Source organism: Cervus elaphus, chromosome 15, assembly GCF_910594005.1.
Source record: "Cervus elaphus chromosome 15, mCerEla1.1, whole genome shotgun sequence".
Lineage (NCBI taxonomy): Eukaryota > Metazoa > Chordata > Mammalia > Artiodactyla > Cervidae > Cervus > Cervus elaphus.
Window position 1 is genome coordinate 5,753,615 of NC_057829.1, and position 15,048 is coordinate 5,768,662.

At 46.2% G+C, this 15,048-nt stretch overlaps 1 protein-coding gene across 2 annotated transcripts in view; it reads left to right on the forward strand.

Annotated features, from left to right (window-relative positions):
• Positions 1 to 15,048, forward strand: part of NID1 (nidogen 1) — a 92,429-nt gene that overhangs the window by 60,769 nt on the left and 16,612 nt on the right. For both annotated transcript variants that reach the window (XM_043925086.1, XM_043925085.1), the window contains 4 exons: positions 782 to 931; positions 2,083 to 2,205; positions 11,009 to 11,227; positions 13,571 to 13,743. In XM_043925086.1, coding sequence (XP_043781021.1) covers positions 782 to 931; positions 2,083 to 2,205; positions 11,009 to 11,227; positions 13,571 to 13,743 — 665 coding nt within the window. The remainder of the gene's footprint in view (positions 1 to 781; positions 932 to 2,082; positions 2,206 to 11,008; positions 11,228 to 13,570; positions 13,744 to 15,048) is intronic.

The window sequence follows — 15,048 nt, forward strand, 5'->3', positions numbered from 1 at the left end:
CCCCGCAGTCATTCCACTCTCCCTGTCTCACTTCCCTGGGAAAGTTTATTTCTCCTTCCTTGGTGGGAAGTGGATGACTTTGACTTTGGCATTCATAATAAATATTCCTCCCACCTAGTGAGCCAAGGGCTTCCCGGGTGGCTCAGTGGTGAAGAACCCACCTGCCAATGCCGGAGACATAAGAGACACAGGTTCGATTCCTGGGTCAGGAAGATCCCCTGGAGGAGGCATGGCCACCCACTCCAATATACTTGCCTGGAGAATCCCATGGACAGAGGAGCCTAGTGGGCTATAGTCCATAGGGTCATAAAGAGTCAGGCGTGACTGAAGTGACTTCACGCACGCACAGTGAGCCAAGATAAAAAATACTGTGTGGAAGTCTCAGATCCTCAGGCCCAGATGCTCCACCAACAGAGTTACACAGGAAGCGTGTCTGCCTGCAGTGTTCCACCTCCACATCCAGATGAAGGGGGAGCTGGGTTCGGGGCACTGGGTGTGGAGAGTGGCCTGAGACAGAGCCACTTGACGTTGAGGTCGAAAGCCAGGCTGTGTGACCCAGTGTGGGGTCAGTCTGTGAACACTTAGAAGAGGCAGGATCCAGGGGGGAGGCAACAAGGCGGGCAGGGGTAGGGCCCTGCTGTGAGAGGGGATGGACCTGAAGAGACGTCTGGGAGTCTGGGCCCCAGGTACCGCCTCCACTCATTGGACTGCACTGCTTGGAAGGCCTGGGGACTGCTTAGGGGACTCACCTAAACCCTGTGTGTTAACTTTCTGTCTGAAGCTGTCATGGACCAGCGCCCCGTCAACTACTGCGAGACTGGCCTCCATGACTGTGACATCCCCCAGCGGGCCCAGTGCATCTACACGGGCGGCTCCTCCTACACCTGTTCCTGCCTCCCAGGCTTCTCTGGGGATGGCCGAGCCTGCAAAGGTGCGTGGCTGCTCTGACCTTCCTCTCTGTGCCGCCTGAGAAAATGCCCCAGGCGATGCTCATCATATGCTAATTACTCACCCACCTCTGAATGCAAGAGAATTAGTCTCTCTAGGAAACAGCAACCTACTCCAGTATTCTTGCCTGGGAAATCCCATGGCCAGAGGAGCCTGGCAGGCTACAATCCGTGGGGTCACAAACACAACTTAGAAACTAAACAACAAATTCTCTCAACTCTATTGAGTAAACAGACTGCATTTGGTGTCTCTAGTAGTCTGAATTATGCATGTTGTTTGGGGAGCTCTGTCTTGTTGGAGAAGACACCTGTTCTCCCCATTTTGTTCCATGTCACTTGCTTGTTTGGGCATAATTAAATGCCTGCTGTCTGCTAGGGACTAAGGAGATTGTTTGTCTTTCGTGAAAAGACTGACATTGCTTACACATGTAACTTCCGTGTAAAGTCCATGTAATGTCCAGCCTTTAATTTAATAAGATATATACAGTTGTTCATCTGGCCTGCTCTAATTTTTTGCTTCCCCTAAAATTAAGTCCACTTTTTGACTGCAGAGGCAGAGAATAAATGACTCCACAAAATTCTCTCAGACCTCAGATCAGCCGATCGCTGGTGGCCAGGGTGCTCGAAATAAGATAACTCTGAACATAGTTTCCTGGTCCCTTGGTTTGCAAAATTACTTAACATTATACCCTAGAGTATTTCTGGAAAGTCCGAGCTTTTCTAAGAGATCATGATTTCCGAAATACTTTCTCTTTGTTACTGAGAATGTGAATTTTCTCTGGTCTCTGAGATTTTTCTGTTTCTGTCAATCAGTTTCTGTCAATCTGTCTCCCAATTCTTAGACGTTTTTGAAGCTCTCATTTATAAGAAGGAAATAATGAAAAAAAATCCTTTCATTTTTTTCCTTTTGTATGCTTGATTTTTCATGAGAACATCAAAGTGAAATGCATTTGTAAATGTACTAGATAGAAATTGAGGAATCTGTTTTATAATTAATGTTTAGTGAGTTCTTAAATCATGGTTCCCAGATCAGAAATTGGGTCCCTAAAAGTGGAGCGAGTGGCTTATATTATTGTGTAAACTAGGAATTCTGGAAGAAATCTCACTCTCCCTGGGCTTGGTGGCTGTCTTGCAGATGTGGATGAATGCCAGCCAAGCCGATGCCACCCCGATGCTTTCTGCTACAACACGCCAGGGTCCTTCACGTGCCAGTGCAAACCTGGTTACCAAGGAGACGGCTTCCATTGCGTGCCTGGAGGTGAGGTGTTGGGGTGTTTGGAATAGATAGGTCATTGCTGTCTATATCCATGAGCACTGAGTCCATAGCCCTGGGAGAGAAGACAAGGTGGGTAGTGGGAGGCTCATGGAGAGCTGAGGTGGGTGATCAGAGCACAACTGTGGTATTGAGCAGTACAGTTGTGTACTGCACAATTCCAGGGGTACCACACCTAGATCAGAAGCATAAGAACTGGTCTGTATTATTCAGGGTTCTCCAGAGAAGTAGATCTAACAAATATGTGTGTGTGTGGAGAGAGAGAGAGAGAAATGTATTTATTTACATATAAAGATATTTATTAGAAGGAATTGACCCACACACAGTTATAGAAGTCTGTTAGTCTCAAGGACTGTAGTCAGCCGGCTGGAGACCCAGGAATAGCCAGTATTTCTGTTCAAGTCCAAAGGCAACAAAAAGCTCATGCTCCATTCATAGGTCATCAAGAAGGGAGAATTCTTTTTTACTTGGAGAAGGGTCCACATTTGTGTCTAATTCTGGCCTTCAACTGATTGGATGAGGCCCACCCACGTAAGGGAGGGCTATCTGCTTTGCCTAGTTTGCAGAGTGAAAGGTTAGTCTCAGGCAAAAACACCCTCACAGAAACCAAACATCTGGGCACTCTGTGGCCCAGTCAAGTTGACACCTGGTATTAACCATCGCACGTTCTGAAGAGCCATGGGAAATAGAGCTGGGGTGGGGGTGAGGGAGGTGAAGGGCCACCAGTTATGGGAAGAGGCAGGCTGAGGACTCTGCAGAATTGTCTGTATTACCTATTATACCTGGACTGTGCAGCTTCTAAAGTTGCTTACTGACCTGAGACTTTTGAGATAGTCTCATTAGATCATAAGGATAATGATGGCCCTAGTTCTGTACCTGTAATGATCCTGGATCTCAACAAATGCTTTTGAATGAATACATATAATTGGCTGCCTTTTCTGTGGCGCCTACTGTGTGCTGGGTGCTTTATCTACTGCTTCATATAATGTTCCTAATCTTCTCTTTAAAGTAAGTAGTATTATTACTTCTATTTATATAGAAGATGCTAAAACATAAAGAAGTAAAAGCACAGTCAAGATCCCAGAGATAGTAAGTGCTAGAACTAAGACTCAAAGTAAGACCAAACTCTGCCCGATGGACTCTAACCCGAATTCAGTTCCCCAAACCACATGGTTACCTGTCATGAGATTAAGGATGCATTTGACACCTCTGACTGGAGTTAACCAGTTGTGTTGGTATTTACTTTAATTGTTGCTACTGTTGATGGTCAAATTTATTTATCAATGTTTCAATAAGAAATACATGGAACTTTCCACATAACCACTTTTTTGAGTGATTAAGAACTATTTCAATGTCTGTCTCCTCCACTAGCCTTGAGTGCCTTGAGCATAGGTGCCTATGCATTTTATTTTCATGTTTCCAGTGTCCAGTAGAATTACATGGTCCATAGGGGCTCATAGTTCTTTATAGTTATCAAGGAAATAAATGACTGCATTAGTTTCCATTCCTACTGTGGTATATACAAGTATTTATTTATTCATACTCTCAGCAGGACTGGTGTGGCTGGTTTTTAGGACAGTTGAGGATCTAAAATGAGAAAAATATTAAAGTAAGTTTAAATTTTGATACATAATACTACATATTGCTGGTCTAAATTGTTTTCTTCTGCTTAGGACAGAGGTCAGTAAACTATGACTCCCAGGTCAAATCTGGCCCACTGCCTGTGTTTTTGCAAATAAAGTTTTATTGAAACACTCAGACTCTTTAGTTTATGAATAGTCTACAACTGCTTTCATTCCACAAAGGCAGAGGTCAGTAGTTGTGGCAGAGCCTTTAAGGCCTGCAAAGCCTGAAATATTTACTACCTGGCCCTTGACAGAAAAAATTTACCAACCTCCAGCCTAAATGAACCCAAGCAGCACCAACCTTTTGTGCCTGAAATTAATTAAGACATTCCAGCAACTATTAAAAATGACTAAGTCATTATTTCCTTAGGCTTCCTTCACATCTCCAGTTCAAAAGGAAGCAGATGTTTCATTTTTTTCTTTTTGTTTTTTTAACCCAACTCCTTGCCCCCCTTGGCTCTGTTGACCGTACAGAAACAAATCCAGACCTGTAGCCTGGGATACAAAAGCGGGACAAGGATAAAACCAATCAGAGTTCTTTGCTAGGATAATTTTGGTATTTAATCCTGTTTTCTTAAGAAATTCATCATCTATTTATATGCTTGAGAGAGAATGTACTTTAGAAATATACATGTCTCCATCAAGTATTGTTTATAAGAGAAAAAAAATCTAAGAGACTACCAACAGGAGAAATGGACAAATGAATGTGGGTGCAGTTCATACCATGAAATAATATATGGCGGTAGTTGAAATGAGTGAACTAAACGGAATTCCCTAGTGGTCCAGTGGTTAGGAGTGTGCCCTTTGACTGCCATGGGCCTGAGTTCAGTCCCTGGTCAGGGAACTAGGATCCCGCAAGCCATACAGTGTGGCCCCCAAAATTAATTAATTAAATGAATGAACGAGAGTTAATGAAAAAACCTCAACAGTCTATTGGGCAAAAACTGTAGTCATACAAAGCTCTCACTTTTCGAGATGGCCCACACTCATTGTGTGTGTCTCTCTCAATAAATTTACTTCTTACCTATTAAAAAAATATTCACAAAAGGATATAGGCAGTGTGATCACATTTATATAAAATATAAGTCTATATGAAAGGAAACCTGCATATGTGTATACATACATGATAAAATGATCAACTGCACAGATGAGAATGGGAAACCAAAACTTCAGGATGAAGGTTACCTTCTATGACAGGAAAGGAAATTGGGGTTAGGGAGCCTTGCTGCATTCGTATTTCTACTGTATTTCCAGTTGGAATAGGAACCCTGACATTTTCATCATGTTTTTTTAAAATTTTATATGACTAAATACCTAATGAAATATTGGCAAAAAAATTAAGTATAGTATCATTCAAACTCCTATTGCCAAACATAATGAAGTGTAAGGATTAGATATTCAGCATATTTTGGTACCTACTCTATACAAAGGGGATTGATTTTTAAATAAAAACTAGCTTTAGAGGTTAGTCAGTTAAGGGCATGGCTATTGCATTGTTAACCAACGATAAGTAAAACAAAAAAATGATGACTTGTTCTCTGCTGTCTTTCTGCACTTTTCACCCAAAATGCGTGTGTGGATTGTGAAATCAACTTAGTGGGTTGTTATTACCATTTTCATTTAAATGGAATGGAGTGAAATAGAAAACAGTAATCAAGAAAATAGAGTATGCAGAGTATGTGCAGTAGGAATAAGTCTTGTCTTATGAAATGATAGTAGTGTATCCTTGCCTAGCGCGTGACTGAGTTTGTGTGCACATGTGTATATGTGTAAGTGTGTGTATGTGTATATGTCCTGAATTGCAGAGTGGAATGCATTTCTATGGATCATGGTCAGGAAGTTTGAAAACTGCCATATTAGTTATCTATTTCTCTGAAACAAATTATCCCCCAGAGTTAGCAGCTTAAAACAATAAATGTATATTACCTCACAGTTTCTGTGGGTCCAGGATTTAGGAGCATGGCTTGTTTTTCTGTCTGTAGTTCCCTCTGCCATCCCTTTCTTATCCTTTGTCTATTGAAGGACCTCCTGTCTTTCTCTTTGTCCTCAGTTTGAGAAAAGTCACCCCAGACTCCCTGCTGTTCCCCAGATAAGTATATCCTAAACGCTTCCTCCCTCAAGCAAATAAAGAGATGAGTAAAGAGAGTAGATGAGTAAGGAGTGAGGAGAATCTCGCCTCAGTTATCGCTGTACCAACAGAAGCCAGGACGGGATATGTGTCTTTACCACCCCACCCTTACCCCACCCGTAGTGGGACCCCCCCATGTGGCCTGGAGGGGCCGCTGTGGGCCAGGCTGAGAAGCCATTCCCAGGAACACAGTGGCATCGTAAGCACAGCTTCCATAAACACACTTGAAGTTGTTTCCTGAGGCACCACTGAGGTCTCCCCCCACTGTTACCTAAGTTCAAGATACAGCACTTCAGAGTTCCACTGGAAATTCTAGATCACTGGAGAGTTCGTGTATTGGCTCACACAGTCCTGTCAGCCACAGAAAAGGGAGGTACCCCTGCTCCCTTCAAAGTCTGGTTTTGTTGACAAGTACACAGAACACCGGGCGTGATTGCTGATTGGAAAGGCAGCACCATATATAGATGGTGATGGAAGGGAAACAAGTCCGTGGGCCTCAGGTAATTTCAGTGAGCGTGTTAAGCTAGTGTGTGTGTATGTGTGTGAGAGAGAGAGAGACCACGGACTAACATGTTCAGTGTGCAGGGGCCGTCCTGGGCACTGGGGGTGTGTGTGCAGAGGGCCCGCGGCCGGGCTGGGCATCCAGAGACCTGGATTCCAGCTTGAGCTAAAGCATGTGCTAGTGCTGTGGCCTGGGGGAGCCAATCCAGACTTCAGTTCTCTCATTTGACCTAAAGCCGTAGTTGCCTGTTGGACAGGATTATAGTGAGAATTAAGTGACCCCTGTGTGAACAGACACAGCTGATACAGAAACTAAAACCCTGTACAGATGTCAGATGCTGAGGAAGTAAGCAAGCCCTGCACCTCAGAGTGAGCAAGACCGACATTTTTATTATCAACCGGGTGGCTTATTTGTATCTTTGTTCGGCTCTTCCTACATCAAATACTTTTTCTTTTTTTTAACTGAGGTATAGTGAAGGACAGGGAAGCCTGGCGTGCCGCAGTCCATGGGGTCACAAAGAGTTGGACACGACTGAGTGACTGAACGAAAATAGTTGATTTACAGTGTTGGGCAAATCTCTGCTGTACCGTGAGCTGGCTCAGTTACACACAAGGAGACATTCTTTTTTTAATATTCTTTACCATTCTGGTTTATCACAGAATATTGAATATAGCTCGCTGTGCTGTACAGTAGGACCTTGCTTTTGGTTTTTTTGGTTTTTCTATTAGCCTCTGGGACAAAAGAGCAGACCCAGTTGCCCCTTGCCAGGCTCAACACACACTTTTCTGGCGGGCTCACTGCTGCTAATCAAGGGGGCAGCCACATCCAGCAGGCTGACGTGAGAGCTGGCAGGGCAGACAGAGGCACTTGCAACATTCACTGGCAGCTCACACCGAATGTCGAATGTCGCTGTGAAGGCCTGGTGAAGATACAGTCAGAGACGAACACTGGAGTGGAGGACTTAAAATTCCAGCCGTGCACATTGTCTTATCACATTCCTCTCTTGTCTCAAATAATACCAGCGGATTAGTTACTCCTGACATCACTGGTTGACCAGCATTGCTGACAAGAGCAGAAGTGGTGGAACTGAGGAACAGAAACACTTTTCAGACGTGAAATTCTATGAAATATGTAACATATTATTATCTACTCTATTCTTACTATATATATAGTATTAACACAGTAATATATTAATACACGAGTATTTATATAAGATTTCTCCCTAATGTAACTAGCAATGTCTTAGAGCCAGGGTTGAAAGCTACATCTCCCACAGGCCAAATGTGGCCACCATTTGTGTCTGTTAATAAAGTTTTATTGAAACACACATTCATTTATGTATTAAACTTGAATGCTTTCATGCCACATCCATAGAATTGAATTGTGACAGAAATCATATGGCCCACAAAACCCAAATATTTGCTCTCTGCTCCGAAGCAGAAAAAGTCAGTAGAGCCCTGCCCTGGATTGTATAACCACAGTCTTCCGATAAAGATTAAAATAAAAAAGCACTCCCACCACACCTTTGCTCTCCAAGCCCTACAGAGAGGATATTTTGGGAATTCCGTGACGGCACAGTGGCTAGGACTCCATAGTCTCACTGCCAAGGACTCGGGTTTGATCCCTGGTTGGGGAACTAAGATTCCGCGAGCCATGTGGTGCAGCCAAGAAAAAGAAAGGATGTCTTCGGCGTATCTTTTGTGTCCTAGGCTCTCCTGTCAAGCAGTGACTGAGTGGATTGTCACTGTGTTTGCTCGTTCCCTTCCCTCCGGACTAGGAGCTCCTTGAGGGCAGGGCCCGGGGGTTCCCATGTGCATCCTGACTCCAGCCCAGGAAGTGCTTCCCAAGTTAGGGCTAAAGGGATGCACTCACTCACTGTCTTCTCAGAGCCTAAAATCTGCTCAGGGAGACAGACAAGGAACGGCCTCTGAATCTCAGCATCAGAGTGACGAGAACCCAGAGCGTCCTGGGAACTCTTGGAGGGCCTGAGAAGCCTTCCTGGAGGGAGCACGTGCCTGAGCTGATTCTTACAGGATTCACCAAGGAGGAGGAGGGGGAGTCACACAATAAATGAATGAATGGATGAGGGAACGGAAAGGCCTGCAAAAGAAGGGCAGCCGACATGGTTCAGTCTGGCTGAAGTGTGCCTCTCAACTGTGTCTGGGCATCTCTTTATATGGAGGATGCTGCACAGGCCATGGCGATGCTGACCTGTCTGGATGCTGTCGTGGCTAGGCTCTAGTCGCTGTGGAAGTGGCTTTTGTTGTTGTTGTTCAGTTGCTTAGTCATGTCTGACTCTTTGTGACCCCGTGTACTGCACACACCAGGCTCCTCTGTCCTTCACCATCTCCCAGAGTTTGCTCAAATTCCTGTCCATTGAGTCAGTGATGCCATCCAACCATCTCATTCTCTGGAGCCCACTTCTCCTTTTGCCTTAAGTCTTTCCCAGCATCAGGGTCTTTTTCAATGAGCTGGCTCTTCATATCAGGTGGCCAAAGTATCGGAGCTTCAGCTCAGCATCAGTCCTTCCAATGAATATTCAGGGTTGATTTCCTTTAGGATTGACTGGTTTGATCTCCTTGCTGTCCAGGGGATTCTCAAGAGTCTTCTCCAACACCACAGTTCAAAAGCATCAATTCTTTGGCACTCAGCCTTCTTTATGGTCCAACTCTCATATTCATATGTGACTTACTGGAAGAACTATAGCTTTGACTATGTGGATCTTTATTGGCAAAGTGATGTCTCTGCTTTTTAATATGCTCTCTGGGTTTGTCATAGCTTTCCTTCCAAGGAGCATCTTCTAATTTCATGGCTGCAGTCACCATCTGCAGTGATTTTGGAGCTCCCCAAAATAAAATCTATCACTGCTTCCACTTTTTCCCCTTCTATTAGCCATGAAGTGATGGGGGTGGTGCATACTTGAGAATTGTTTATTCTAGAATATAGCATCTCATCAGCAATTCCACACAGATGGAGTGGTATTTCCCAGCCTCGGGATATGAGTTGCACACTTGAAAGGCCATATTTCATGCCAAACACTAGCCCATAATTAAAAGGAAACATACATATGCTGGTAAATGTGCCCGATCATCACCCATATCTTTGACCTGGACTCAGTGTGGGTAATCAAGAAACTGGTGATGACAAAAAGAACACATTTAAAAAAAACTTAAAGTTTCTTGAAACAAATGTCAGTGCTGTCCATGAAGTGATGAACAGTAAACAAAATGTGGTGTAGACATGCAATAGAATATTATTCAGCTATGAGTAAAGAACTAAGTACTGTTACATGGCTACAGTGTGGATGAACCTTGAAAACATCCTGCTGAGTGAAAGCAGCTAGACACAAAAGGTCACTTATTGTAAGATTCCATTTATGAGAACGAACCAAAATAGGTAAATCCATAGAGACAGAAGCAGACTTGTGGTTGCCAGGGGCTGGAAGGAAGGAGGAAGTGGAGACAACTATTTAATAGATCTGGGATTTCCTTTTGAGGTAAGGAAAATGTGTTGCTACTACTAGAGGGAGTTGGTGGTCACTCAGCATTGTGACTGCACTAAATACCCCTGAATTGTTCATTGTAAAATGGTAGATTATGTATTATGTCAATTTTGCCTTAGTTTTTCAAAACTGAAAAAAAAAAACATGGCCTAGAAAGGAAAAGAAAATGTGGACATAATCTTCTTGACTGTTAAGTCCACTAACTAATAATGATGTTTAAAATTTTTTTTTTAATTAGTTGGAGGCTAATTACTTCACAACATTTCAGTGGGTTTTGTCATACATAATAAAACATCTGGGATTAACATATACACACTTCTGTGTGTAAGATAATCAGCACGGCCTACTGTGGAGCACCGGGAAGTCCGCTCAATACACTGTAATAACCTCTGTGGGAAAAGAACCTGAAAAAGAATGCATATGTGTGTATGTATATGTATAATCACTTAGCTGTATACCTGAAACCAGCACGATACTGTAAGTCAACTATACTCCAATATACAGTAAAAATTAAAAAAAATTGTTAAATAAGCTCTAAGGCTATGTTGCACAGCTTAGGGAGTACAGGGCTTTTGAGGTGGCTTAGTGGTAAAGAATCTGCCTGCCAAGAAGGATACTCAAGTTCGATCCCTGGGTCGGGAAGATCCCCTGGAGGAGGAAATGGCAACCCACTCCTGTATTCTTGCCTGGGAAACCCCATGGACAGAGGACCCTCGCGGGCCACGGTCCATGGTGTCGCAAAGAGTCAGACACGCCTGAGCGACTGAAAGACAACAGCAACAACAGAGAATAAAATCAATATTTTATAATAAGCTTAAAAGGAGTATAATCTATAAAAATTTTGAATTATTGTCATGTACCTGAAACGAATAGAATATTGTAAGTCAACAAACATCCTTCGATAAAGGTGAACAAAAAATTTTTTTAAATTAATAAAACAAAATGGGGCGATGACCAGGCAGCTCCCCAGGTTCCGAGTTGGGTTTGGGGACTTGAACTGACGACCCTCCTTTTGCCCCTCTCTCGGACAGAAGTGGAGAAAACCCGATGCCAGCTTGAGCGGGAACACATCCTTGGGGCGGTGGACTCCCAGCGGCCCCGGCCGCCCGGGCTCTTCGTCCCCGAGTGTGACGAACACGGCCACTACGCGCCCGTCCAGTGCCACGGCAGCACCGGCTACTGCTGGTGTGTGGACCGCGACGGCCGGGAGGTGCAGGGGACCAGGACGAGGCCCGGGATGAGGCCACCGTGTAAGCTGGGGAGCCGCGCTGGGGGCGGACGGCCGGGGACCCTTGCCTGGGGCACAGTTGGCGCACTCTGCCTGCCCTGAATCCTGACCTGCTCCACTGACTCGAAGCCTGTCCCCTCCCTTCCTCTCTCCCCTCTGCAGCCCCGCTTTCCATCTCCCTATCACTCACACCCCTTCACCATCTCTCTCCCCACTCCCCTCCCCCACCTCTCCCCTTTTTCTTTTCCTTTTCTGCAAATGATGGGCCTGCCGGATAAGACTGCGATTGATAGCAGAGAGTGTCTGTGTGCTTGGGGCTCCTGCGGGCAAACCCTGCCCTGGGCAGCCTGGCCTTGCAGTGGCTCTGTGCTGGGGCGTGGCAGGGATGGGAGAGACCAACCAGAGCCCCTCCTCAGCACCCTGGTACTTAGGCATGGAGCTCTCCTTCTGTCACACCGGCCCCCTGCAAGGTTGTGCCTGGACCTTGAGGTACTTGATCCATTGGTAATGATGCCAGGAACCAACAGCCACAACGGTTTCTGCCAGCTGGCTCTGCGACAGTCCGTGCTGGTAGGAAGGCACCAAGGTGGGACTGGGCCAGGTTGTGTGACACTGGACAGGCACTTGCCTGAGGCTTGGCGTCCTTGGCTCCAACATCGCGCTTGAGCAAAATAATCTCTAGGATGCTTTTCAGCTCTAAAATTCAGTCCCAGATGTAGAAAATGCTAATTATCACAAGTTACCAAAATCGAATCTAATCATTCCTGACATCTCCATTCGCCAGATAGCCAATAATCATAAATTGATCCCCTACCAGATAGTTTCCCAGAGCTGCTAAGAAGGAATCACTCACAAACTTCATTATCCCACCCAGCCAGCATTAACCTGGTGTGTCAGATGCCGTGGTCTTGCAGGGATCCTCAGGGGCAAAGGCCCCAGTGTGGGCCCTAGAACCTCAGGGGACAGGCAAACAGAGGCAGGGTAGGGAAAGGAACCCCGAGAGAGAGGCAGACCAAGGACCATGGTGTCCCTGACTTGGGGGGGTAGTGGGTTGGCCAGAGAAGGCTTTGCAGGCAATACCGCCTGACCCAAGGTTTTGACAGGACCAGAGTCACCCGCACTGGGGAAGTGGGGTTGAGGAGATCTGTGCTCCAGGTGGCAGGAACAGGTTGAGGGGCAGGAAGGAAGCCATCAAGAGTTTGTGTCCCATGCCGGGGGAGCAGAGTGGAAGTGAAGACATCAGAGGCTCTGCTCAGGCATCTGGCTTGATTCTGAGGGCAGGGGGGAGCCCAGGAAGGGTTTTGAGCAGGTGCTGGTGTGACCAGGTTTCAGTTTTAGAAAAGCTGAGAGGAAGGAATGAGACCGTGGCCATGGGGAGGCGGGGGCTGCTGCAGTTTTTGCAGTTAATCCAGGTGAGAAATGGCAAGGGTTGACCTGAAGTACAGGCAGTGTGTTTGGAGGGATAGATTCGAGAGATATTAAAAAGTTCCACCAGATTGGTTTATGTCACTGAGTGGGTCTAACAGGCACGATGGGCCAGAGAAAAGAACTGAAAATGAGCTTGGCCATGACCTGGTTCTGCCCTCTCACCGCAGAGGTCCTTAACGTGTCCACGTGGTGAGTGGCAGGACCGGGGCGGGGACCCAGGTTTCCCAGCACCCACCGCGTGTTCCTTACCCTCTGCACAGGGTGCCCGTCCCTTCCTGGGACCTTCTCCTGTCAGGTGAACCAGAGCTTTGCTGGACACGCAGGTCAGCGGGGAGGAGGCAAGGCTGCGTCTCAGGGAGGATGAGCCTCGCCCCGCGTTTTGTCCTGGACAGTCCAGAAGGACTGTGTTCCTGCTTGTGGGGCCTGAGACCCTCCTGCCCCCGTGGGATGGGGTGAGTGGGGCAAGTCCACTCTGATGGACTTGCCTAGACTTTCAAAGTCCACTGGGCATGGAAATGCTCAGCAGCTTCCCATGGGGGTGCGAGTTCCCTGTGGCCAGGATTTCGGGGTTTCTGCTGTTGCCTTGTTTTGGATCGCTGCTGCAGCCTGAATGCCCAGCCTCCAGGGCGGGGCACCCTTAGCCAGGTTAGTTCCATTAAGGGGGAGGCTGAGCCATTTTTTCCACTTGACGTTTAATGTTATCCTCAAGCCCTGTGTCATCTTCATCACAAATGCCCTTTGATTGGCTGCAGTCTTTCTGCTCCTTGTGCTCTCAGATATTAATAGGCATATGTGACTGTGTAGTTTGTGGTGCCGAGAAGCTGACATGACCGGGTGTGTTGGTGCACGTGTGTGAGTCCGTGCATTGCCCACACATGTGTGTTTGTGCATTCCTGCTGCATACGGGCCTCGCTCAATGCCATCTCCTGCCACCCAGGTCTGAGTACAGTGGCTCCTCCAGTTCACCATGGACCCCCAGTTCCTACTGCTGTGATCCCCGTGCCTCCTGGGACCCACCTACTCTTCGCCCAGACAGGGAAGATAGAGCACCTTCCCCTGGAGGGAAGCACCATGACCAAGTCGGAAGCCAAGGCACTGCTTCACGCCCCGGTAAGTGTTGGCTGATGGCACTTTAGTGACGATTTCTGCTTCCGTGGCCTGGAGCCACAAGCCAGGTGTGGTCAAACCAGGGACTGGGACTAGATCCCTGGACCCAGGGCCTCTTCATTCTGTGTGACCCTGGGTGTCCACCTCTAAATAGGATCACTTTATTCCCAAGTCCCCTCCCCTCCCCCCAGGAGATTCAAGGGTGGGAACAGAAATGGAGTGCCTGCTAGAGACCACTTTGGAATCTGAGCCCTAGTCGGGGGCGTCACCTGCACTTGCTATATCTTATCTGCGCGCATCTGCCGGGTTTGATCTCACCATCCTTGCTAAATCCACAAAGTGACTCATCTTTTGGCAGCCATTCAAATGAGATCCTCATGTCTGCCTGGAGGCAGTAACCAGAGCTTTTCAAAGCTTCAAAGATGCATTTTGTGAGCTGGGGAATTTTTGTCCATTAGATAGAGGTCGGACACTTCTGAGAACCTATTGTTTTATCTGGGATCCTGACCTTCTGCCAGAAAACCAAACTTAAGACCTGGTGGAGATTTCTGACTGTGGACTTAAGGGGTGCCAGGACAGTGCAGCAAGTGGTCCATCAGGCCTTGGAGATGAAAGTCCGGCAGAAATCCTCGTCACCCCTCAGTGCTGGTTGCAGAGCCTTCTTGAAAATTCTGGATAGAAATGTTGCTTTCTTCTCGTCTTCCTTCCCCACTTCCCTGTCTTTGCTGCCTGCATCAATCTCCACATCACAGATGCCACACACTGGCCACACCCCCACTTCTTTTTGGCCAAGGTCAAAGCAAGTCTGCAAAGTAAAAATGCTTCTTTTTTTAAATTTTATTTTACTAAAGTATAGTTGATTTACAATGCTGTGTTAATTTCTGCTGTACACCATAGTGTCTCAGTTACACACACACACACACACACACACACACATATATACATTCTTTTTCACATTCTTTTCCTTTATGGTTTATCACAGGATATTGAATGTCATTCCCTATGCTATACAGTAGGACCTTGTTGTTTATCCATTCTCTACACAGTAGTTTGCATCTACTAATCCCGAACTCCCACTCCTACCCCTCCACACCCCACTGCCTTGGCGACCATAAGTCTGTTCTCTGTCTGGGTCTGTTTCATAGATAAGCTCATTTGTGTCATATTTTAGATTCCACATGTGAGTGATGTCATATGGTATTTGTCTTTCTCTTTCTGGCTTACTAACTTACTAGAGATGGTAATCTTTAGGTCCATCCATGGTAAAAAATGCTTTTCAAAAGCCTCTTGCAAAGCAGCCTTGATTGT